This window comes from Diadema setosum, chromosome 20 (assembly GCF_964275005.1).
Source record: "Diadema setosum chromosome 20, eeDiaSeto1, whole genome shotgun sequence".
NCBI lineage: Eukaryota > Metazoa > Echinodermata > Echinoidea > Diadematoida > Diadematidae > Diadema > Diadema setosum.
The window spans coordinates 23,038,375-23,063,015 of record NC_092704.1 but is presented as its reverse complement, the minus strand read 5'-3'; the positions used below and the strand labels follow the sequence as shown (position 1 = coordinate 23,063,015).

At 37.9% G+C, this 24,641-nt stretch overlaps 1 protein-coding gene across 1 annotated transcript in view; it reads left to right on the top strand.

Moving 5' to 3' along the window:
* The window catches only part of LOC140243336 (alpha-N-acetylgalactosaminide alpha-2,6-sialyltransferase 2-like), a 100,994-nt gene extending 78,205 nt beyond the window's left edge, over window positions 1–22,789 (top strand). The window contains exons 5-8 of the mRNA XM_072323013.1: window positions 14,724–14,832; window positions 17,733–17,839; window positions 20,741–20,853; window positions 22,063–22,789. Of these exons, the coding sequence (XP_072179114.1) occupies window positions 14,724–14,832; window positions 17,733–17,839; window positions 20,741–20,853; window positions 22,063–22,277 (544 nt within the window). The 3' untranslated portion in view covers window positions 22,278–22,789. The remainder of the gene's footprint in view (window positions 1–14,723; window positions 14,833–17,732; window positions 17,840–20,740; window positions 20,854–22,062) is intronic.
* The last annotated feature ends 1,852 nt before the right edge of the window (window positions 22,790–24,641 follow it).

The following is a 24,641-nucleotide window of genomic DNA, read 5'->3' as shown; positions in this document are numbered from 1 at the left end:
CAATAACGGAATTGTAGACAGGTTTTATGTTGCTATAGAGGTATCTTGTGCCACATGAGTACAAGGCATCACTGCTCAGTAGTAGTAATGAAATTTTTCATGTCCCTCCATGTCAATTATAGTGTGTTTAAAGGGGTTGTGCGTCTATCTGCCAAAGAAAAGGAAAACCTTATTTTCGCCATGGCTGTTTCTCTATACGTAGCCGTATGTGGTGAGTGTTGTTGGTATCTGAGCAGTGAAGAACAGAGCGTCAGGCTAAAATCCCCCTTAGTTATACGCGCTAAGCGTTCAATGTCATATATCTTTATTTATGTAGTCAATCACTGCTAATGGAGTTACAGAATTATGTTATGACACGTTTCACTGAAAGTTTGTAAAGCAAAGTTTATGGACAAGGCAAGCAATTGTACATAAATAATACCATTGATTTCAGAGGGAAATTATGTTATACCTAAATGTAAGAGTATCACTGCTTTGGAATTGGTGAGACAATATGCTTGGCACGAGGGCTTCCACTTCTAATAGCTGATCCCTTTGAAGATTTGTCGGTCACGGGTGATCGTCATGATTCATCTTTCACGTAGAAGCTTACGTTCCACACTCTTAGTTCGAGAAGACTTACCATCACACTTCAAATTGCGATTAAAGGTAAAGACGCAAAATCGGACAAGTTTACGTGTTATGTCAATGGGAGGTGATTTTTTTTTAAACCATGCATTGCCTTGACAACGTTTAAGCACCTTTATCTCAGCTGATTTTGCTTTATTTCCTCTGAATCTATAGTATGTTGTAGCTGAGACAATAAGCTGCAGAAATCACGCATTTTATTTTTGCAAATCTCATCAGGTTGATAATTTTGCAGTTTAAAACTGAAAATGAGAATGGAATGTCGACCAGACGATTACTGAATCATCTTTGACATACATAACTTTACGTTCCTCATGTTTTCTCGTCGAGACGTATGGCCGAGTGGTTAAAGGCGACGTTTCAGAGACGTGAGGTTGCGGGTTCGAACCCCACAAGAGCACGAAACAAAATACTTACTTTTTTTTTTACTTTTTTCTTCAATGGAGTACTACACCTTCACCTATGCAGAAATCACGTTCGCATGTAACCGCACCTATACGCACACACACACAATATCCCTTTGTTTTGTGTTGGAGACCAAAGCGCTTCGACTGGAAATTTCGACTTGAAAATACACATGTAAATGTGAAGGGGACCCTTAAAAGACCTTATCGCCATGTTTGATTTCTGTTTTTTAACAGTATAAAGACCTATTGGTAAATATTCATTTACATATCCTGTCTGATCGACTTACTTGCCCACGCCGACACACGCATGAAATGTTCACATGGTTGCATGACAGAAACAATTTCATCTGAATTATGTGGGACTGTATAAAGAATAGGACTTCACGAATGTGTCTCATGTCCTCTATTTGTCTGTTTATGCTAAAAAAACAACTGCTATAACATCTAATACATTTTGCTTCACTTGTCACACAAAAGGTTATAAATTGCAGTTGTGCAGTATATTTTTGCCAGCTCTCGTCTTCTCTTCCCTTTTCGCTACGTTTGTTTTGTTATACTGAAGGTGGGGATTTATGCATTTATATAAATACTTCAACTTGAGTGGGAAAAAGAACTGAATTGATTTACTCTAAGCCAGGTGTATACCGTCTCGCTCATCTCTGTGATATTTCGTACTGTATTGTTTGACCCAATAACGGAGTTGTAGACAGGCTTTATGTTGCTTTAGAGGTATCTTGCGCCACATGAGTGGAATGCATATGCTGTTTCGTATTAATGAAGAGTTCTTTCATGTCCCTCCGTGCCAATTACAGTGTGTTTAAAGGGGTTGTGTGTCGATCTGCCAAATAAAAGGCAAAACTGTTATTTAAGTAATGGCTGTTTCTCTATACGCAGCCGTAGGTGATGAGTGTTGTTGCCATCTGAGCAGTGAAGAGCAGAGTATCAGGTTATAATCCCCTGAGTTATATGTGCTAAGCGTTCATTTTGATATATCTTTGTTTATCTAGTAGTCACTGCTAATGGAGTTACATAGTTATGTTATGACACGTTTCACTGAAAGTTTGTAAAGCAAAGTTTATGGACTATGCAAGCAATGGTAGGCCTACATGATTAATACCATTGATTTTAGAGCGAAATTATGGAATGCCTAAATGTCATTGTCTCATTGCTTTGTTGAGACAATATGCTTGACACTCCTTCCACTTCTAACTGTTCCCTTTGAAGATGTGTCGGTCACGGGTGATCGTCATGATTCATCTTACGTTCCACACTCTTGGTTCGAAAAGACTTACCATTTAGTTACGTGGTTAGAAGCTATGTCTCTTTCTTTATTTTAGTTGAGGTAATGCCGCTTTCGTCTAGGTACAAATCATATTGTCATGTAAACAAACACACACTCTCTCTATTTGCCTCTGTTTTGTTTTTGGACGTTTCATTGCTTTTTCTGCCGGAAAATTTCACAGGCTTGTAGCTGCAAGGGCTTTCTTTATTTTTCCTTTTTTTCTTAGGCAGTTCAGCTTCACTCCTATGTCATTTGTTTCACTATTTCCTCAAGTATACACATCCCCACGAACACAAACACGCAATTTCCCTTATTTTATATCGGAGGTTAGAGTGTTTCTGTTGCTCGTGGGAATTTTTGTTTATCGCCAAATTACAATTCATTTAGCTAAACATGGATACTCAACCAGCAGAGCCCTTAAAATAAGTCAGCAAGTAGTTACTAGTACAATATAGCACCATATTTCGTCCGGGTATAAATCCCATTCTGTAAAGACACGCACTCGCTGTATTTTCCTTTGTTTTGGATTGGATGATTCATTGCTTAATTGCTGGAAAATTTTACAGGCTTGTAGCTTTAAGAGCTCTCCAAACTGATCATATTAATGACAAGATTCGATATAGCAGTTTTGGTTATGGAAATAAGGGCTAGAGTTCATATTTTTAAAAGACCACTATTAAAGTCAAGACGATCTTTAGAACACTGTATTGACGTGTTTCAATTTGTTCGTGTTTATATTTGTTCGTCATCGTAGAGATACACTGTACTAAGAAAACCTGTTAATCTACTTGGGCCTACTTGCACACGCAGACACACGTACAGGACTTTCCATGTGGTTTGCATTGTTACTAACAATATGATCTGAATAATGAAGGTCCAAAAAAAAATCGACTTTGCTAAAATATTATTGCAGAAATATAACTTAAAGTCGCTATATTTAATTGTTTCGTTGTCAATCACTGGTGACCGATATCTGATGACCCAAAGCGTATCACCTAACTCGTCTTTAAAGTGACGAGTTTCATGTCTCGTTTTTTATTCTTCTTTCTTTCTGGACAATTTTGTGTCGTCAATATCTCAAGAATGACATTACGAAATAACATGACATTTTCAGTCAACATGTCTCATGACAAAATCTAGCCACAATAAGGTTTTCATGACAGTAACATATCTATGACGTCATCTAGGCGCCATTTTGTGATTTTCGGACCTTGTCACATGATCGATCATAACTTCATAACTTGATGTCATTTCTGTATCATTTTCGGTGGTCATGAAGTTCAGGTCACGCTCTATCTTACCTTTTAACGCTAGTTACACAGGTCATCATTACGCGCGCTTAAGCGCGCGTCAAAATTTTAAAAGGCTCAAAACAACTTCCCAATGGGAAATCTCGAAGTTTCAGGCAATTTTAAGCGTTTCAAACATTTTCTCGCGTGCGCGTCCGTCCGCGCAATTTCGCGCGCAGAGCCTGTAAGCAACATGAAAATGCAATTTTTTTGACTGATTTGGATTCCTTATACTTTGAGTAACAATATCCATTGATTTCCGATCGATTTCGACCTATAACAAAGGAATGCACTGGCGTCAAAGTTGAAATTCCGCGTGCGCGTCTTTCTGCAAATATAGTGAAAAAACATGTCTTTGTTTATTTCGCCATAGCTCTTTAAATCGTCCGTTGACCCTATATTTCTATTGCATATTACAAAAGTATATGAATTGTAAATAACATTCCAAGTATCAATATTGCCAGGAAAACGCGATGACGTCATCATATCGTCATTTTAAATAAAAAAAGTGGAATTAATTTTTTTGAGGTACTGTTTCTGACATTCATTTGCTCGTATCTCTGTTATTTAAGCTCAGTATTATCCCAAATTCAGATATGTTGTACTTTGAACATTTGCCTTTCAAGTCCATGTCATGATTTTAGAATTTGATGACATCATTATACTTTAAATTGTGATTACAGGTAAAGACTCAAAATCGGACAAGTTTACATGTAATGTCTATGGGAGGTGATTTTCTTTTAAACCATGCATTGACTTGACAACGTTTAAGCACCTTTATCTCAGCTGATTTTGCTCCATTTCCTCTGAAACTTAAGTATGTTGTAGCTCAGACAATAAGCTGCAGTCATCATGCATTTTATATTTTCAAATCTCATCATCAGGTCGACAATTTTGTAGTTAAAAACTGAAAATGAGAATGCAATCTGTACGGAACGATTCCCGATTGTTCTTTGCAACTGTATATTGGTCGAATCCACGCGGTCACTTGTGGGAAGTTGAATAGCGCCATCTCAGTCAGTACTGTCACGATAGTATTATCATACATTTAAGTTTCGCATAGGATCTTCAGGACAGCCGTGTGGCGTAATCGCTTAGCGCGTTGGGTGTTCATAACGCCATACCGAAAGGCGAGAAGTTCGACTCCCGCAGGAGTTTTCTCTTTCTTTCTTTTTTTTTTTTTTTTCGGCAGTTCAGCTTTACTCCAATGTCATTTATCGTATTATTTTATCAAGTATATGTAACCCGTGAACACGGCTGCTCTATTTCCATTGTTTTGTATTGGAGTTTGGAGATTGGGTTTGCTTCATTGATTTTGTCACACTTAATGTTGTAAATTGCCCCTTGTTACAGTGTCCCGCTTGCCACCTTTCGTTGCTCTTTCCTTTTCTCTTCATTGGTTATTGTTATACTGTAACAGGATAGGTAGGAACATGTACGTTTAAATAACTTGCAGGAATGGGAGCTGAATTGATTACTCTAGTCCAGGTGTATGGCGTCTCGCTCATCTCTTTGAAATTCCAGGTTGTTATTGTTTGACCCAATAACGGAGTTGTAGACAGGTTATGTTGCTATAGAGGTATCTTGTGCCACATGAGTGGAAAGCATCACTGTTTAGTAGTAGTAGTAATGAACTTTTTCATCTTGTAAATGGTATAAAGATTTAAGATAAATATATATATAATAAAAAAAATATTAAAGATGCATTTCACATCCAATCTTCGGTACAGCCGTGTGGCTCCATAGTCGCTTATCGCGCTGCATGGTCATTATGCACTACCTTAGGACGAGATGTTCGAGACCCGCAGGACGCTATCATTTTTTTCTCTCTCTCTTTCTTTGTTTTTCTTTTGGCAGTTCAGCTTTATTCCGATCGATGTCATTAATATCGTATTATCTTATCAATTATACTACCCCACGACACACAGTCACTCAATTTCCTTTTTTTTTTTTGTCGGAGGCTGGAGGTTGGATTTGCTTCATTTATCATACGTATTGTTTAAATTGCCCTTGGTACAGTGCCCCGCTTGCCACCTTTCCTTTTCTCTTTCCTTTTCTCTACGTTTGTTCCTGTTACACTGTCACAAGACAGGTCGGAAAATAATTCACATAACTCAACTGGAGCAGGAATGGCAACTTAATGAATTAACTCTAGGCCAGGTGTATGGCGTCTCGCTCATCTCTTTGAAATTCCAGGATGTTATTGTTTGACGCAATAACGGAGTTGTAGACAGGTTTTATGTTGCTATAGAGGTATCTTGTGCCACATGAGTAGAAGGCATCACTGTTTAGTAGTAGTAATGAACTTTTTCATGTCCCTCCATGTCAATTATAGTGTGGTTTAAAGGGGTTGTGTGTCTATCTGCCAAAGAAAAGGAAAAACTTATTTTCGTCATGGCTGTTTCTCTATACGTAGCCGTAGGTAATGAGTGTTGTTGGTATCTGAGCAGTGAAGAACAGAGCATCAGGCTAAAATCCCCTTTAGTTATACGCGCTAAGCGTTCAATTTGATATATCTTTCTTTATGTAGTCAATCCCTGCTAATGGAGTTACAGAATTATGTTATGACACGTTTCACTGAAAGTTTGTAAAGCAAAGTTTATGGACAAGGCAAGCAATTGTACATGAATAATACCTACCATTGATTTCAGAGGGAAATTATGGTATGCCTAAATGTAAGGGTATCATTGCTTTGGAATTGCTGAGACAATATGATTGGCACGGGGGCTTCCACTTCTAATAACTGATCCCTTTGAAGATGTGTCGGTCACGATCGTCATGATTCATCTTTCACGTAGAAGCTTACGTTCCGCACTCTTGGTTCGAGAAGACTTACCATCATACTTCAAATTGTTATTAAAGGTAAAGACTCAAAATCAGACAAGTTTACGTGTTATGTCTATGGGAGGTGATTTTTTTTTTTTAATGTGCATTGACTTGACAACGTTTAAGCACCTTTATCTCAGCTGATTTTGCTCCATTTCCTCTGTAACTTAAGTATGTGGTAACTGAGACAATAAGCTGCAGTAATCATGCATTTTATTCTTTGAAATCTCCTCGTCACTTTGACAATTTTGCAGTTTAAAACTGAAAATGAGAATGGAATGTGGACAAAACGATTCCTGATTCATCTTTCACATACATAAGTTTACGTTCCTCATAGTTTCTCGTTGAGACGTATGGCCGAGTGGTTAAAGGCGACGTCTCAGAGACGTGAGGTTGCACACGTGCGGGTTCGAACCCCACAAGATCACGAAACAAAATACTTAGCTATTTTACTTTTTTTCTTCAATTTTGTATTACATATTCGTCCAAGTAGAAATCACATTCGTATATAAACGCACCTATACACACACACAGACACACACACACACCATATCCCTCTTTGTGTTGGAGACCATATTGCTTCGACTGCTGCAAAATTTTGCAGGCTGACTTTGTCAAACCGATCATAGTATGTAATGACGACGACGGAGGTGTTGTACTTTGAACAATTGTCTTTCAAGACCATGTCATTGTTTTGTACTTTGATGACGTCATCACACTGAAAATTGTGATTAAAGGCAAGGTATCAAAACCAGCCGATTATAGGTTTTATGTTTACGGCACGTATTTTTCCCAAGTTGCCAGAAATGGCATAGCGACATCAGTAGTTACAAGGCCGCATTTCCGTCTAGCAATGCAATACATGTTCACGCGGCCACGTTGGTTGAGTGGGCATTGAATTTTCTCCCTGTAATATCTATACATTTCTTTTTTGCCTTACCATTTCCGTGGATGTCCCGTGGCCGAGAGGTTAGAGAAACGGTTTTGTATGCACGCTCAATATAACTTTAATGTGCCTATATCACATTCTTTTCTTTGTCGATCACAGATGACCGACATCTGATGACCCCAAGCGTATCACCTAACTCGTTAGTCTGACGAGTTTCATATCTCGTCTTAAGTTTTGCTTGTCCAGATGAAAAAAAAAAATAGGTGTGAATGGAAAGTATCAAACCATTCCAAGAAGAATTGTAAAAGTTGTGAACAAACATGTGTTTAGAAATAGAATGAAAGTAGCTGCAATTTTCACTGCTGTGTATCAAAAGGGAAAACTTGAATAATCAACCTTGACTTTACAATTGGAATGAAAATTGCAATTTTCACTGCCATGTATCAAAAGGGAAAACTTACGGTAATCAACCTTGACATTTACTCTGCATCTGTGTCTTTCTTTTTTAAGCAAGCCATCAAATTATTGCTGCTTCATTGAAATTGATCCTATTGATTCTTTGATAGTGGCTTCATAGGTGTGTTTACACTCCATATGAAGCCTGAAAGTTGATCTGGACCTCTTCCAGCATTTGCCAATTTGCAGTTGTCCTGCTGCAGTAAGTAATATGTGAGCATTTTTCGCCATTTGCAAACCAGCAATGTCTATGATATGATGGCAATAATGATAATATCAAGGAGCTTGTGGAGCTCCATGATTACAGAGAGTAAAATTTACATGGTTAATTAAAGCTGTAGATGCCAAAAAAAAAGTACTTCATTCAGTCCCATACATTGAAAATGAAGTCTGTATGTCAGCAAAGCTTAAAATTTCTACTAAGAAGCATACTGAGAACCCCAATGTTAAGAATTCTGAGGCGTGCGTTTTTTTGTGTTTTTTTTTGTATGGAAATGGTTGACGGTTCGCACCCAGCAAAACATGATTTGGAGGTCAATCCGTCCACACGACTGTTTTGTTCCACCATTCAGACAAATCATCACTGGAAAACACCTGTGGATCATTATTTGAATTACAAAATGTGAATTATGCTGTTTGCTTCTATTTTGTATATGGCCAAAATGCCTCATTAGAATTATGATCACAAGAATCCTCATTCAAATGACACACCCTCCACACATGTGAAAACAGTTTAAGTTGACTGATCTCCGCTTGACAGAATTACTGATACTCATTTGCTGACTGATATTTTGTTTTCTCCAAATACTAGCTGCTTTCTTTGCAATGAAGTGCCAGCATTTTATTTCACATCATACTTTGAACGTGTTTTACTTGATATCGTCCATGTCCTGATGAAATAAAAGTTTAACTTTGCTCTGCTTTTTCAAAGAAATTTTGTAGCACAATAAAGTTTATTACTCTCTATAAAGATCTGTGGTGGTTTATATTTTGACATCATCTAGCTCAGAGGTCAAGGTGTGCATTTTCACATGGCCAGGTTATGGTAGTTATTTGTGAAGTATTGATTTTACTGCCATTGATTACTTACAAACCAGTTAATGGTTCACTAGAAATCCTTAGTAAAATCAAATAAAAAAGAGAAGGAATTAGATATTTGATGTGAAATTACTGTGACACTGTAATGCTTGACACTGAATTCATTTTTGATGGGTATGAAAGTAATAGTTTCTGCCAAAAAGTGATTTGTATTATGTATTGTCTCATGTAAAAAAGAGTTTGATACTTTTGAGATAATGATTTTATTCATTGTGTCGTCTCAGTTGTGAATTTGCATGATTACAATCTTCATACATGTGTTTTTGAAAAAGTAACATTGCATGATTTTAAAAACTTATGATTTTTTGGTCCAATTTTTTGATGAAATGTTCACACAGGCTCTACTGTTTACATAACTTCACTTTCTCTGAAAGGTGTGAATTAAGCCAAAAAGTGGAATGGAGTTTCCTAATACAACTCAACAATACAAATGACAGTTTAAAGGTCAGTATGCAGAGGTGTGTGCAGGGAGGTACAGTCACACCCACACTCAACATATTTACCCAAGTGGGACTAGGCAGCAGTGTTTGAATTGCAGTCTACACGCATGGTTGTAAATTGGCTCTTGAATAACACACAGTAGAAGGGGAACAGCTTTTATGAGAGGCTGCTTTGTGTTTTCAATATGAAATGATGAATTAATCTGGTAAAACAAACGACGTGGTTACCAGCATTGCTGATGGAGTAAAATGGAGCAGGGAAGCATTGCAAATGCTCCATGCATGATTGGATAACCGTGCCCTAGCATCGATCTAATTGGTTGCATGTACTTTGTCAATTACCTTCAGAATGAGCTGCGCTTGTGGGACAGGTAGAGGGAGGGAGGTATAGAAAAAGAACAGAGCAAATGGAATCTGGGGTCTGTATCATTACTGAAGATTCAATCACTACCTCTTGTTAGTGAACCCATGTTTTGCCAATACGACCCTTTGCAGTCGCAGCGGACGACCATAATTAACTCCCCCGAAACCCACAAAACGTTTTGAATTTTCAACCGTCACCGAGGCAGTGCGAATCGGGCGTTCTCATTTTCACCAAAATTTCACCTTCTCATATCTCCGCTATACATCGACCAAAATCGCTCAAACTTTCAGTATCAATGCAAAATCATGATTTCTATCTACATACGAAAAATCACGAGAAACGATCAAGAACTTTTTAAGTTATTCAATATTTCATGTTTCTCTGTCTCGGAAAACTACCGTCCGATTATTTCCAGACACATCTGGATGCACCACTTAATATTCATGAAACTTGACATACATATTCATAAGACATGTGTGGACGTTAATGTAGCCCTGTTCGCTTTGCCGAAGACCTATTTTTGAAGTTACAAGTGAAAATAAATGAGGTATCTTGTCAGAAATCTTGGAGCAGCAAACCAGAATAATGACATCATATTCTAAGAAAAACTGATTTGCGCTTGCGCAATGAATGAACTTTCCCATGCTGCTTCGATCCAGCGAGCTGATTGGTCGATGTAATGCAGCGTACTGTTACTGTGCGATGCGAGCTGAGGTGGCTGCTGAGGATGCCTAGTACACATGCATGCTATGAGGAGTGGGACGTGGGGTGTCGATAAGTACAATGTACACATGTAGCAGTGTGCTGGGGACCTCGCTACCTCAGTAAAGACAAGCACTTACGTTATCAGAACTGGCCTATTAAAAAGAATGTAGCAAAAATTTGAATATCTATCGGCTATGATACCATTTATGCAGTTGCAAATTCATGACACTGGATTATTCGGACTTGACGCAGATTTTACTGCACTATAGTAAGTAACATTACAACTACGAATTCCCAGTACGAGTTACGATCAGAGTACAGCAGTGCCGTACGGCGCTGAAGTACAGGTGACGTTAGAGCGACAAAGATGTGGGTACGTGGGACTGTACCCCGACTTCCCGTATGCGAATGACTATGAAATTTTGTGCTCGGAACGAAGGTAGAAAGTGCACCACTTTCGATTATTTCCAGACATATCCGGACGCATGACTTCTCGAATGTGATATTTTAGAGTTCCGGAAAGAAATACATACTTAGTAACATACTTGAAAGTTTTTTGTTGTTCACGAAGTCAAAATGTGAAATTTTAGCAACGATTTCTGACAATTATTTTCCGTTTTGAGAGTGAAGTTATGCTCCATTTTGGAATATTTTATCGTCGTTATTTAAAAAAGTTAACATAATGGCAGGTTAAAATGAGGTTTTTACTTTTCATAACCGTTTTGATTATCAAAAAATATTAATAAAAATGTAAAGTTACAGCAGTTTTGCTGCGACACTTTCCTAGCAGTTTTTGTACGAAATGTGTTCATTCAGGAGGAAAGCGAGGTCAGGTCAAAATGAAAACAGTGAGTTAATTGCACCCGTCCGCTGCGACTGTTTGCGTTGGTGATGTATATGTTCATTGGGCCATCTGGGCTCCCGTAACATGAAACTGATCAGCCGTCATTGTCTGACTGGCTGTCATCAATCATCAACCCAAACTGACCAATAAGAACAGAGATTGGAGTGTTTTGCAATCGATAGCTGCATATTTGGTGATTGATTTGTAACGCTTTCAACATTTCAACAACTCAGAATCGTAGGGCTGTTCTGTGAAGTCAATAAGTATATCAATACAGTTGAACCTCTATTATCCGGCCTCCCTTTATCCGGATCTCTCTATTATACAAACGCAATCTCGCCGTGATTTTTTTTTTTTTTTTTTTTTTTTTTTTATTAATTACGGGAGGAAAGGAGGATTCCCAACTCCTTGAGAACTCCTACACAAACACACATGAATTACATATTACTTCCAACATTAACATACACCTCTATTTTGGGGTCTGTTACTGAGTGTAACAATGAAAAGGTTGCAGTATACACATTACTACATGTGGTACTACAATGGGCTACATCAGTACATGTGTAATATGTACATGTATAAAGCATTGGGTCTCCCGTATCCGACCAAATCCCTTATCCGGATGAGCCCCGGTCCCGACTTGTCCGGATACGAGAGGTTCAACTGTATGTAGGTTCAATGCAAATGCGTGTTTTGTATATATATGAAAAACATGACTTGAGTGCGGTTTAACCTTCTACATGTATGTGCCACAGCAAAGGCACTTTTAATAGCTAGGACTTGCTGCGCTTTTTAATCGGCATCTAGTCATAAATCTTCGAACTTGACATAAGATTGTAAGAATTCCCCAGCCTACTCAGGCGTGTGGTACACTGTGTCTCAGTCCTACATGAAGGCTAATGGTGGCACAATGGGGATTAAGGGGATTAGGTAATCTCTATTCATTTGGAATCAGTTTCCAGATTTTTATGCCAAATTGGCAAAGAAAGCATGTAATTATTGAATAAAGGGTTAAAGAAATGAACGTCAGAATGGTGTAAGATGCTCCCGAACAGCTTTTAGAAATCATGAATATTCAGTGTTTGGCGGTATCTCCCTTGTAGACTGCACCTGGGGTCTGAGGAACAGGTGTTCTTTTGATGTTGTAGGTTAAGTTAAACTCAGACAGACAAACACACATATGCACACACACAAATGTACAAATGCATACATTCGTACCCATGCACACACAGCTGATACACACGATAGACCAGTTTAGTAAACATTTCATCAAAATTTGAAGCATTCCAGACAAAGGCTGCTCATTGGACCTTTGTTGAAAACTTACTTTGCACAGTGGTAACTACTGCATTCAAAGTGCATTTGGAATATTGAAACATACATGTCAGTATGTTTACTAGTAGTAAGAACAGTTTAATAGTAAATTATGTAGTTTGTAAGCACTGGTATGTGGTTTTTCAGTAAGTCTTCATTGAAAAACATTTGTAGTATATTTGAATGCTTCCGCAGAGTGGCCTGAAGAAAATGTTTCTGCTCTTCTGCACATGGTTAAAATAAATTCCATCAATTGATGATAACAATCTCAGTGCCAATTCATTCCTGTTATGAAGTGTTAACTATATAATTGCAATAATCATAATCGATTTTGCCCTGAAAATATTATAGTTTTGGACAGTAATTCAGAAAGAGATCATTTTAATCTGCAAACTTGTCCCATATAGTACTTACTTTGGTCTGTGGACTGATATTAGTGATAATGCATAGTATAGTGCTACTGCGGCTGCTGAGCTGCACATGCATGCATTGCGTGTGCCGCCACTGCAGCAACAGGGCATCAGCATTCAATTGTTTGGTACTTTAATAAAAGAGATAGAAAGATAATGAAATTATGTTTCTAATGAATTAGCATTCATTTATTTTAGTGTAAGTATCATTGACATAACAAAAATTAATCTTTGGGCAAAAAGCACTAAAAACTATTTCCAGCCATTCTATGGTAACTTGCGGTACTGTGCTCAAGAAAGAAGAAGAAATAGTTCAACAAAATGGTTGACTTTTTGTTGGTACCCCAGGGTACTAAATACCGCATCACATCTTTCAAGACCACAGATTAAATATCATGATAATAAGATGAGTCGGAAATCAACCTTGGTTAGCCTATTTCCTTCACCACTGATACCTTGCCAATGAGTGCTATTAATGGTTGAAGCAGTGCTGTAAATGAGTTGATTCATTCGTCAGATGAGTTACGTGCTAATCCCATTTACCAAGTGACCTACCCGTAATTGGATCTGTCGTATGGATGGTTGTGATTGCGTTCGATGTAGCGGCCTCGATTCTAAACCTTTTCCGGGATTGAAATGTTGATTTCTTATTTGCCGTAGATCTTTGATTGGCCCTTGCATTTTCATACAATTAGCAAGCAGTTTGAAGGAAATTGCTTATAAAGTATATATTTTTCTTTTCTCCAGCAGATAAGGTCGTGTCTTGACCTTTGGTGTTTATGCAATCCTTTTCACCCACTGTGGATGAGCTGACTTAGCTTTAAAAGGTCCTGTTTACCTTTGTGAGCAATGATTTAAAAAATGTTCATGATATCACTTCTGATGCATATATGTGGGTCAGTTGTATCCCCAAACACCCTGCCACATAAAATTTTTGTAATAAAGCCTAAAATATAAGGAGATATTGAGATCACTATTTTTCTCATCAAACCATAACTGTAGGCGGTTTAGTCTGGAAACATTTTTATTATAAATATTGTTCACATTTTTTACATTTTACAATACTTAACAACGATTATACTCGTTCAGATTTTTACATTGGTTGTTTCTACATCACCAGCTCACATTTTAGAACTATTTTAAAGTACTAATGCTGGGTTTTTGTTTTATCTGCAAAAGGTAAATTATGCCTTTAACACATGTTTTCCATACACACCTGCCTCAGTATACTGAGGACTACTGTAAAAGTGTATATTTTTGCGCGACTAATTACTCACGCTCGCTCGGGTAAGATGAGTTTTGCATTTTTTTAATTCTGTGGAATCAAGTCATCAACTGCTGGAACATATGGCAAGCAAAAATATTTGCCTGTTTAAATTTTTGAGCTAGATTCTGGTTGCGTGAAATGCACGAAAATTTCAACCTTGCGAAAATTTCCATTTGATGGGTTAATTACCCAGTTGATACAAAACCTCCCTGTACACAGGCAAAAAACTGCATTATCCCTCCTAAATCTGTTGATCAAAATCTATGAATGATCGCAGGAATGATACTGTACATGTACCACTGTATATAATATTGTCTCAGTTCGATATTTAAATCGATTAGAACCTAGTGCCATGAGAGCACTGTTTAGGAACAATCACCAAACCGTTTTCTAGTGTCACAAGTTTTCACTGTTTACAAATATGTGGATAGCCCCAATGCCCACTCACCCATATGTCTATGAGTTTAAGGTATAATTTCTTTCCTTTAACATTTTTCTGACACAGGTTAAACCGCGCACTGTCGTCCGGCAGATTTGCCCAAGATGTTGGAGTGAAGACAAGTTTTTACACCTTCTTCCCTGAGTCAATGCACGCCCAGGATGTCATTGACGAGGTAAAATCTGCACAACATTCTGTGTGCAATGTAATCTGTCCTATTTAATTGGGTTCGATACCCATGAATCATACATCCCATGAGTTATGCAGCCCATGAATTTGTCACTAAGCAAAGCAGGCCCATGAAACAGACACATTATAGCCCCATGTTGTAGTGTTGAACTTGTGGGCTGTTTTACCAAGTGTTGAACTCATGGGCTATATGACTCGTGGGCTGTATGACTCGTGGGTGCTAGTCTTTATGGGATGACCCCTTTTTATCTCTATCTACTTTTGATGTTCTAATGAAGTCATCTCATTGTAAAGAGCAGCATTGGTGTTTTGCAGAGTGTAAAGGCTTTTTTAAGATATTGCTTAAATGCAAAACGTTTGTTCTGGACTGGATCATGCTCTGCAAAATTAGACCTGAGATGTATCAGCCTTCAAATCAAAAGAAGATTGGGGGATGGGGCTGGAGAGGTCAAAAAAATGTTATGACCTGATGTATGAGATGCCAGTGAATACATGTTTGATCCATAGGCCACATGCACTGCATTTTTACATTGTACCTATCAGTAAATGAAAGGGAAAAAAAATGTGTGAAGCGGAAATGAAGCAAATAGTTGTAATTTGTCACCAACAATTGCTGTCTGCAATTAGCAACTAACTTTTGTATTTCTCTTTCATTGTTATTGTATTTTACTCCTTTTATGGGGCAGGGAGGGGCAGTTGGTTAAGAAGAAAGGATATGGAATGATAGGATTATGTTAGTACAATACAAAAGGTTTCTTGTGCCTCATGTTGTCTTTACAAGGTAATCAGCTTATCACTGTACTCCCAAAATTTTTAAAAGTATTTAGTGGCTCTAGCACTGCTCAGGAGTCCATGAAGACGAACAAAAAAGCATTGCTTCATGCTTCAGAGAGGCATTGTGCATAGGTGCTGAAAAAAAAAAAATAAGTAAGTCCCTCCCAATTGCAAAGGGAAGCATTTTTAGCTTCCCGTTGTGGGCTGGATTTTCATGGATTAATCCACCCTTGTTATCATCCATCCAGCAACATGTAGCACTTACACTGCCATTCTGTGCACTTGACTTTCTATGATACTCGTGTACAGCTTGTTCAAGCACCATTTTCAACATTCTCGTGTGTTGTGAAAGAGTGCAGACAAGCTCAAACTACCAACAGGTCTTTTACCTTTGAACCATGGTTGGAGGAGGGGGACAACTTACAGCAGCTGTGTAAATATTGAGAAATGCCGCTTCTGTTTTTTTCCTGTACAAGATTAAAGGGCATTTTAAGACATATTTATATGGTGCTATTTGTACATGTATGTACAAATATGACTTGTAGATACTTACCCTTTCAGTGTTTGCACTTTCGGACTGTAGGCTCTGGTTGTAGGCTTTCACTGTGCAGTGGTAGCAAACACCTCATCCGTAACACTTTTGGACAGTATGGAAAATTTGGATAATTAGCGTGTAGTTACCAATGGTGTCAACACCATGTAGGTTCATCATTAAAAGTCACTGCTTGCTGCAGATTAGCCCCTCCAACATATTTACTTTACACATATATGTCAGACCAACTGGAGATGATTGAACATTGCATGGGTTTACATTCAGTGTACAATACAATGCTCAAACCATTCCTTCTGTTAGTATTAAAGGGACTGTACAGTTCTGGTTGAGGCGAGAATTTAGCTTTTAATGTTTTGCGAGATATTCAGAAACCACTCTATAAAGAGCATGCAATTCTAAGGGGTATCAAAGTTTATTTGATGAAAATCGGTTTTGAAATGGCTGAGATATCCAAAAACAAGGTGAAACAAAGATATCCTAATAAAAAGTGTGGCCTTTCGCCTTTTATTATTATCACTTTTTTTGATATCTCAGCCATTTGAAAACCAATTTTCATCAAATAAACATTGAATCCTTCTTAGAATTACTTGCCCTTTCATATTTCATAAGAGGTTTTTCATTATCTCACTTAGGAATTTTATAAACCTGAATCCCCACCTCAACCAGTACTGTACAGTCCCTTTGAATATAAAAGTGCTTTGGGAAATGACTTTCAATCATAGGAGAAGTTGGGTGGGGAATGAATGAACATTGTATGCATCATAAAAAAAATGTATGATTTTGGGGGAAAATGTGAATGCCCTCCATTTTCCAGTTGTCACTTTACGTCTATTGCTATCATTACCATTGCTATGTATATTATGATCTTCTGTCCAAAGTGAATACTGATGATGATGATGAATGATGCTGTGGTTCATGTAAATTATGCAAAATATGATTCATGAGATATGTATTCAAGAAGATGTCATGAAGGAAGTTCCAAAAAAACCCCCAACCCAACATGTAAACTATTGTCATTGTTTCTCTTGACTGTTTGTCTATAGCAAAAACAGACAAAACACAACAGCTGAATAACAATCTTTGTAACAAGTACTGTAGGGGTAACATTTGCGGCAGCAGTAAGACAACCAACCGTGTAAATTTCTTGACATAATTCATTTAACTGATATGAAGTGAATGCATGATCATGTCCAGACTTGTGATTCATGAATTCAAATAGAATTTGGCCAAAGATGGAGAGGAAAATCATATTAAGGAGGTAACGCCAAATCTAATTTACTTTTGATGCTGCTGTCAATGTGAACTGAATACACACACACACACACAGTGGCAGATCCAAAGGGGGGCCCACAGGGCACACACCGCCTCTTTATTTTTTGTTAAAACAAAGAAATAAAAAGAAAAAAATGGGGGAGGGGGCATGTGCGCCCCCCTTTTATTTTGTAAAGGCGCCTCCCCTTTACGGAATTCCTGGATCCGCCCCTGCACACGTATGAAATCCTGCCTGTTGCATCCGTTTTGCCTAAATTCTATGTGACTGCATTGGATTTTCTCAACAGAATGCCCAGTATGTTTTCACGATGTTCAAGCAGTATGATGTCGACTACATGGAAAACATTTTGAAGAACATCACCCCTCCAATTTATGTACAGAAAGGCAAAAAATAGTGAGTATGGTTGGCTGTTAGTCCTGCTTCAAGACTGTGTACATGCATATTGTAGTGTTGCTGCATGCTTCATTTAATCGGAGCTAGATAATATACTAACGATTACTGTTGAGGGACAAAACATACAGAATATTCATCCAAAGGGCTTGAAATGATATTGAGCAACTTACAACCTCCTCAGAAGGGTGTTTCAAAACCCTGAGGATATATGTGACCCGCTACAACAAAAGGATCCTAAAGTCGCTGACAGGTGAGCCGAGAAAATCAAGTTTAAAGTCAGATCACCAAAATCTGTCTAAACGTTCGGATTTCTGTTTTTACATAATTTTGTAGTCTAATGTATCTTCTATCATCTGCCGAAATTTCGAAGCTAAATGATCAAAGGAAAGGTCTGAAAATAGCATTTTTCTGTGCCATGCTTGGCTCACTCGTCAGCGACTTTAGGATCCTTTTGTTGTAGCGGGTCACATATATAGAACATTCCGTATATTTCCGATAACAAAAGCTGCCATGTCTTTTATACCGTAAGTGGTATATTCATGTTTTGTATGTATATATCATATGAATTCGGTAAAAATACTCGAAGAACTCATACATGTACATTGCCTTCAACCTGTCGTGAAAACTTTGCCTTTAAAAATCTTCGAAAGGTTTGTTTTCTTCCTTTTTTTTTTTTTGAAGGAGGTGAGACATAGTATGATATACAAACATCTGGATTACGTACTAGATGCCATCATTCTGTTATTGTTACAATTATCATTTACCTTCTTTTCTTTTTGAAGAATTTGTTTTATTTTTCAGAGGAGAAGCTATCCAAATGTTTTGCCCATGGGAAAATATATCAAAATATTTCACTATCTTGTGACCATATGTATCCGGTGAGGTGCTGACTGGTATTTGAAGTAGGCCTACCTGCACCCCAGGTGACATTTTGATTCATTTAATATGCTCATACACATGCCCTGTCAACGTGCAGACATAGGGGGAAAGTAGTGTTGCCACTGGTGAGTTTAATGACTGAGAAAAGTAGTACTGGCTGGTTGTAAATTCCATATTTTTAGAAGCATTTAAGTATTTGCATTTCAGACCTGTACAATGTTAAAGGGAGCCTCTAGTTTGGGGAGAAAAGTCTGTGAAATTGGAGAGCTTGTGCTCGTCTTCAGATACTACAGTGTTGAATGAAGTACAGCAAGCCATGATTTGGTCCTTTTCTGTCTGAAATGAAGACATCAATAAGTACTGCATTTTTTTTCCTTCTCTATCTAAGAGATTACAGTCTTGTTTTGTGTCAAATTCTTTTCTTACATTGCATGTACGTTAAAAGACAATGTCATTTAAACAATTTTAAGAAATAGATTCAAAATAGAAAATATATATATATAATATTCCGGAAAGCTGTCAGATGTAGAAGCTCTGGCCCATTCATTCTTATTTTTCTTTCTTTGTCATGGCATTTTTATGTCACCTGCATTGAAAAGACTTTCCTAAATACACTGTATCACTTGCACAGAACATCACAGGGGAAAATCTTCATGAAAGAAAAAGGAAAAGGGACATCAACAGTCTAGTACAGAAGAGTAGTTTCGTACAAGCAGCCTCGTACGAGCCATTATGAGGAATATTTTAATCCAATCTTGCAGCGAAATAAATAACCAGGTGACATTCGTAAGAGATAGGCCTGGTTTGGCTTCAGTGATGTAAACACTCACTCCTCTGCTCCATTTATTCTTGATGGAGACGATCAATCATGTGCAAGGAGCCCCAATCAACCCCCCACCCTCCCCTACCTCCCTTCCACCCCCAAGCCATGAAAGGGGGTGGGGTAGACTGAGACAGCCACCGCTGTCAAAGGTGTATTATTTATCGCATGCACCTCTTTCTCGCACGTCGCCAGTGAGGTGTGTTATCATGATTGTAAAGTACCTGAGAATATTCTTAAGGTGGAACATCTAAACCAGAAAAAAAAAATCCTCGATCTTTTTCTTTCTTTCCTTTTCTTTTCTTTTTTTTTCTTAGTCTGTTGTCTTCGTGTTGGATCATTCCCACACTGGTGTGAATTTCAGAGAGTCATAATTTTATTAAAATGAAACATAAATATTTTTACTTTAATTTGTCATAATGTACATTTTCTGTATATACAGAGGATAGAGTTAGAGTAGGAGGAATATCTACGAGATGGGTGTGACCATACATGTATTTGCTGATAATTAAGTGTAAATGGTTTACAGTATGTACAAGTTAGCAAATGCTATTCAACACCAGTCAGAAGTACGAGTAGGTAGAATGCTATGTACATATAAAGAATCTAGTAGTCGTCGCAAACATGAAAAGAATTGCCTTTTCTGTAGGTGTTGATTATGATGCAGGAGAGAGAATCAAAATGGCAGAGAAAAAGATTGGAAAGGAAATGAAAAATACCATTTTTCATTGATGGAAGATCAGGGTAATGATGACAGATGAATTCATTATGTTAAAAGCAGGTGAAATTACGGTATCAATAAATGGTGGTGAAATATGTATTATATGTTGGCTAGTCACTCCAATCAATCACAAACTCTAATTGACTAGTCACTGTGATGCCAGTAAATGAGAATATTATTATGTGTCTGTATTCTGACTTGTAGAAATGGGATAGGGCATTGATTAACTTGCCTTAAAAAAAAACAACAACAGGGAATTGGACCTGTATTTCTAAAGATTTGCTATTATTTCTATACTCTGTAGATGTTGCCAAGTTTCTACTGCAGATGATAGAAGATTTATATATTGAGTTTATATGTAGTGTTTTAATCCTGTCATACTTAAAGGTCACACTTTCTTTATGAAAGAAACAATAATGTAAGATTGTGGTTGTGGAAGGGTTAATCATGATTTATGAAATTTTTCCTTCACTCCTTGCAGTAAATTGAAGAGACCGCCGATTCCTGCCAGCAGACTGAAGCTCCTCCATCCCGACTTCTCCCGCTACGTCTTCACGCGGTTCCTCGACGGCAAGGCGCACAGGCCGACGACAGGTATGTCAGATGGAATAGGATGGCACTTGACATTGCTTTAATAGTGCACAATCAATTTGCTTGCAAATGCTGAATGCTCAAAGTATGTCCCAAAACTTTTAAAGGAGCGTAAGGAGAGAGCTAATTAATGGCATCATGATCTTTGGCTCATTGCCACAACTGTTGACATCTGTTTGTTAGGTCAGCAGAGGCTAAAGTGAGGTATTGCGATCGCTCACTGCACGAGGCATTCCTTGTCCGATGTGTGTCACATGATGTGCATTAAAGGGATGGTATAGTATTGGTTGAGATGAGGATTCAGCTTTTATTTGATTGTTTTTTTGTTTTTTTTTTGGAAGATACTTAGAATCCTCTTTATGAAATATTAAAGAGCACACAATTATATGAGGAAATCAAATTTTATTTGATGAAAATTGGTTTTTGACATGACCGAGACGTCCAAAATACAAAGTAAAACAAAGTGATCCTAGTAAACGGTGGATAATTCTGTTTTGGATATCTCAGCCATTTTTCTCACCAATTTTCATGAAATAAACTTTGAATTCCTCTTGAATAGAATTATATGCTCCTTCATATTTCATGAGAGGTTTCTCATCTCAAAAAAATAATCATCAAAAAATGTTAGAAGCCTAAAGTCCAATCCCTTCCAAAACTATACTATCCCTTTAACTGTTTCATCATCTTCTTTTAAAAAGAAGAAGAAAAAGAAGGGAAAAAAAGGAAGCTGTATCTTGACCAAACTTGGCAGGGGTCGTCAATGGGGAGGAAATCATAGTGTGCTTTGCAGTGAAGGGGCTCCATAAAGATAGGCATTCAAAAATGTGCTCCTTGAATATCCTTCTATATGTTTATCAGGGCCCATAGAGTCTATCTATAAGACCAAGAATGTCGAGAGAGGCGGGGACACATTACAATGTACCGTTGGTTGATAGCCAGGAGGTCATATTAAACTCTGTAAACTATGATGCCCTTCTGTACCTCAGCTGATAAGTACATATGAAGTGGATCCTATACATGTATTTGCGTAGAATGTCCACTTGATGCGCCCATTGCTTTCGGGAACTGTCTTGTGCTTCAGGGAGATCTTTATTATTCTTTGAAAAAAAAGAAGAAGGATAAAATCACAACCTTTTACCCATGCTCCCCCGAGAGTGTTGCTCAGAGAGGGAGAGGGTTTTTAACCTTTCACACTTAACCTTTTGACCTCAGGTGCTCTGGTGGTGATGCTGGCCGTGCATATATGCGACGAGGTCACCATCTACGGCTTCGGCTACGACCAGCGCTTCACGCTGCACTACTACGACAAGGCCTTCGTCAGCCACACGGACAAGTCCACCGCCCTGCACGACGTCGACAACGAGAGGGGGCTGTGGAACAAGCTCCACGAGGAAGGGGTGATCCGCTTCTTCAAGAGGGACTTATGACAGGGATAGGGGCGCAGCGATACCCGTTCCCATTGCCCCGCCTTCCTTTTTGCCCCCCTCCATTTTTTGGTAGTCATTGTTCATGTGGTGGAAAAAGGCACATGGAGTAGTGATGTGCGAAGCAGTCTGGTCAAACCTCTTACGATAATCATTACAATCAAATAAAACATTTATCACGTTTCATCCCTCCCAAAGTAGTAGTAATAATAGTCTGAGCTGCAGAAAGATAATCAACCTTCCCCTGAAGGAAAAATTGTTCAAGTAGCTTTTATTTACAAATCTATAAAGCATTGAAAATGATGATAGGAAGGTGAAATGACAGGTGCTTTTTTTTTTACAGTTTTTGTAAATGTTTGCAGAGATTATATATATGATACGCGCACACATTCAAAATGTGAAGATGATATTACATGATATCTTTATATTTGAGGGATTCTTGAGGATGTGTGTCTGAGCATCTTCCTCTTTCTTCTCTCTCTGGTGTGTTTCTGCCTCCTCAACCTCCCTTTAAAAGTTGAGGATTGAGGAGGTCATTACTGAGAAATTGTATGATTTATTTTTTTTTCTTTAAATTAAAGGGATGGTATAGATTTGGATAGGATTTGACTTCAGGTTTCTAACATTTTTTTTATTGTATAATTTTTGTAGATAATGAAAACCTCTTATGAAATCTGAAAGAACATATAATTCTTAGAGGAATTCAAAGTTTATTTGAAGAAAATTGGTCTTGAAATGGCTGAGATATCCAAAACAAAGTGATCCCAGTAAAAGGTGGGACCCACCTTTTTATTAGGATTACTTTGTTTTACTTTATTTTCAGATATCTCAGCCATTTTAAAACCAATTTTCATCAAATAAAATTTGATTTCCTCAGAGAATTGTCTGCTCTTTAATATTTCATGAAGTGGTTTCTTAGTATCTCGCAGGAAATTAAAAGCTGAATCCTCATCTCTACTAATACTATACCTTCCCTTTAAGTTAGGATAACTGTATTAGTTTGGAGAGATTGAGTCTCCCTTGATAGCAGGTTTAGATTAGCTGAGTCCCCTTGATTCCTCATGAGATTTTCTGAAAAAAATATTACTTCATATGGGGATAATATGATATCAAAGTCTCACTGATTTGGGAATTATTTTTGCACCATGAGTTAAATGTAAAACATGAGTATCTGCGTGGGCTGCCTTCTGAAACATCCCTGATTTATTTTGTGTGAATGTCGGCAGGACTGCAGGTGAATTTATGTATTTATGGCATTACGGCAGTGACAAATATTTGCCTGTAAGGGAGATTTATTTGGAGAGAGCTCGCATTCAGAATGCCTGTTGAGTGCAGAATGTGTGTTGAGATCACAAGCTTCCTCACCTTACAATATTTTGAATTGATTTGCTAAACGATGGCAAAATGATTTCACTTCACTCCTAGCTTCTGGTTAAAGAATGAGATCCCAACAAAAAGTGAGACATGAGACCAGAGCAAAAGAAGAAGGCCACCGTTTGTATGATTTCAAATGATATATTGCCATCTTACCATTACTGTACAGAATTAGAAATGCCTCTCAGTGGTAAACAAGGAATGCTTTTCAGAAATAAGCAGGCCATTCATTCCACAGTCTGTATGTTTTGCAGACACACTTTGCCTGTTATCCAATATTGCATCGAGACCGCTTCATTGTTTTTATATTTCTTCTTCTCTATCATCTTCTTCATCTTTCTTCTTCTTGCTTTTATTGGTTGGCATCCATTCGTCTCGAGAAACGATGGCGTAGCACTAGGCAAGAAGTTTGCACCGCCTGGAGTGACTGTAAAGTCCCACTCTTGAGTGACAATCTTTGAAGCACATGCACCAGATGAAGTCCGTTGGGGCCGAGACTGAGGCCGCCCTTGCCTTTCTGCTGGCTCTCTTGTCAGTCCGTAAATTGTATGTTTCTTGCAGCTTCAGCCCTCTTGACATCCTCTCTGTCTTTATCATCATTATTATTGATGTATTTGATGCAATCATGTTATTTTTCTTTTGTTATAGGAAACAGAATTCTGCCACGTGTTTTTCTTAACGTGATTGTGTGATCAGCATTATTTGCTGCTTTGCTTCGATCGTCAACATTGATCAAATTCATAACCACAAAAATGTGAAGCTGGCTGGATGGGATTAGCTCAAAGGGAGAAAGGTACAGACTTTTGGAATATTCTGAAATTGAATGGTATCGCAGGGCCTCTGCTCATGCTCATTTTAGATGCACAAATAACACAGGCACGTAATCTTGTTATTCACTTCAAATCCTCGGTGTCGCAGAGTTTGTTTGACTGTACACTGGCAGCTAGACCCAACAGCAATGTCCATACACATTGTTTTGTGATTGTAGAGTTT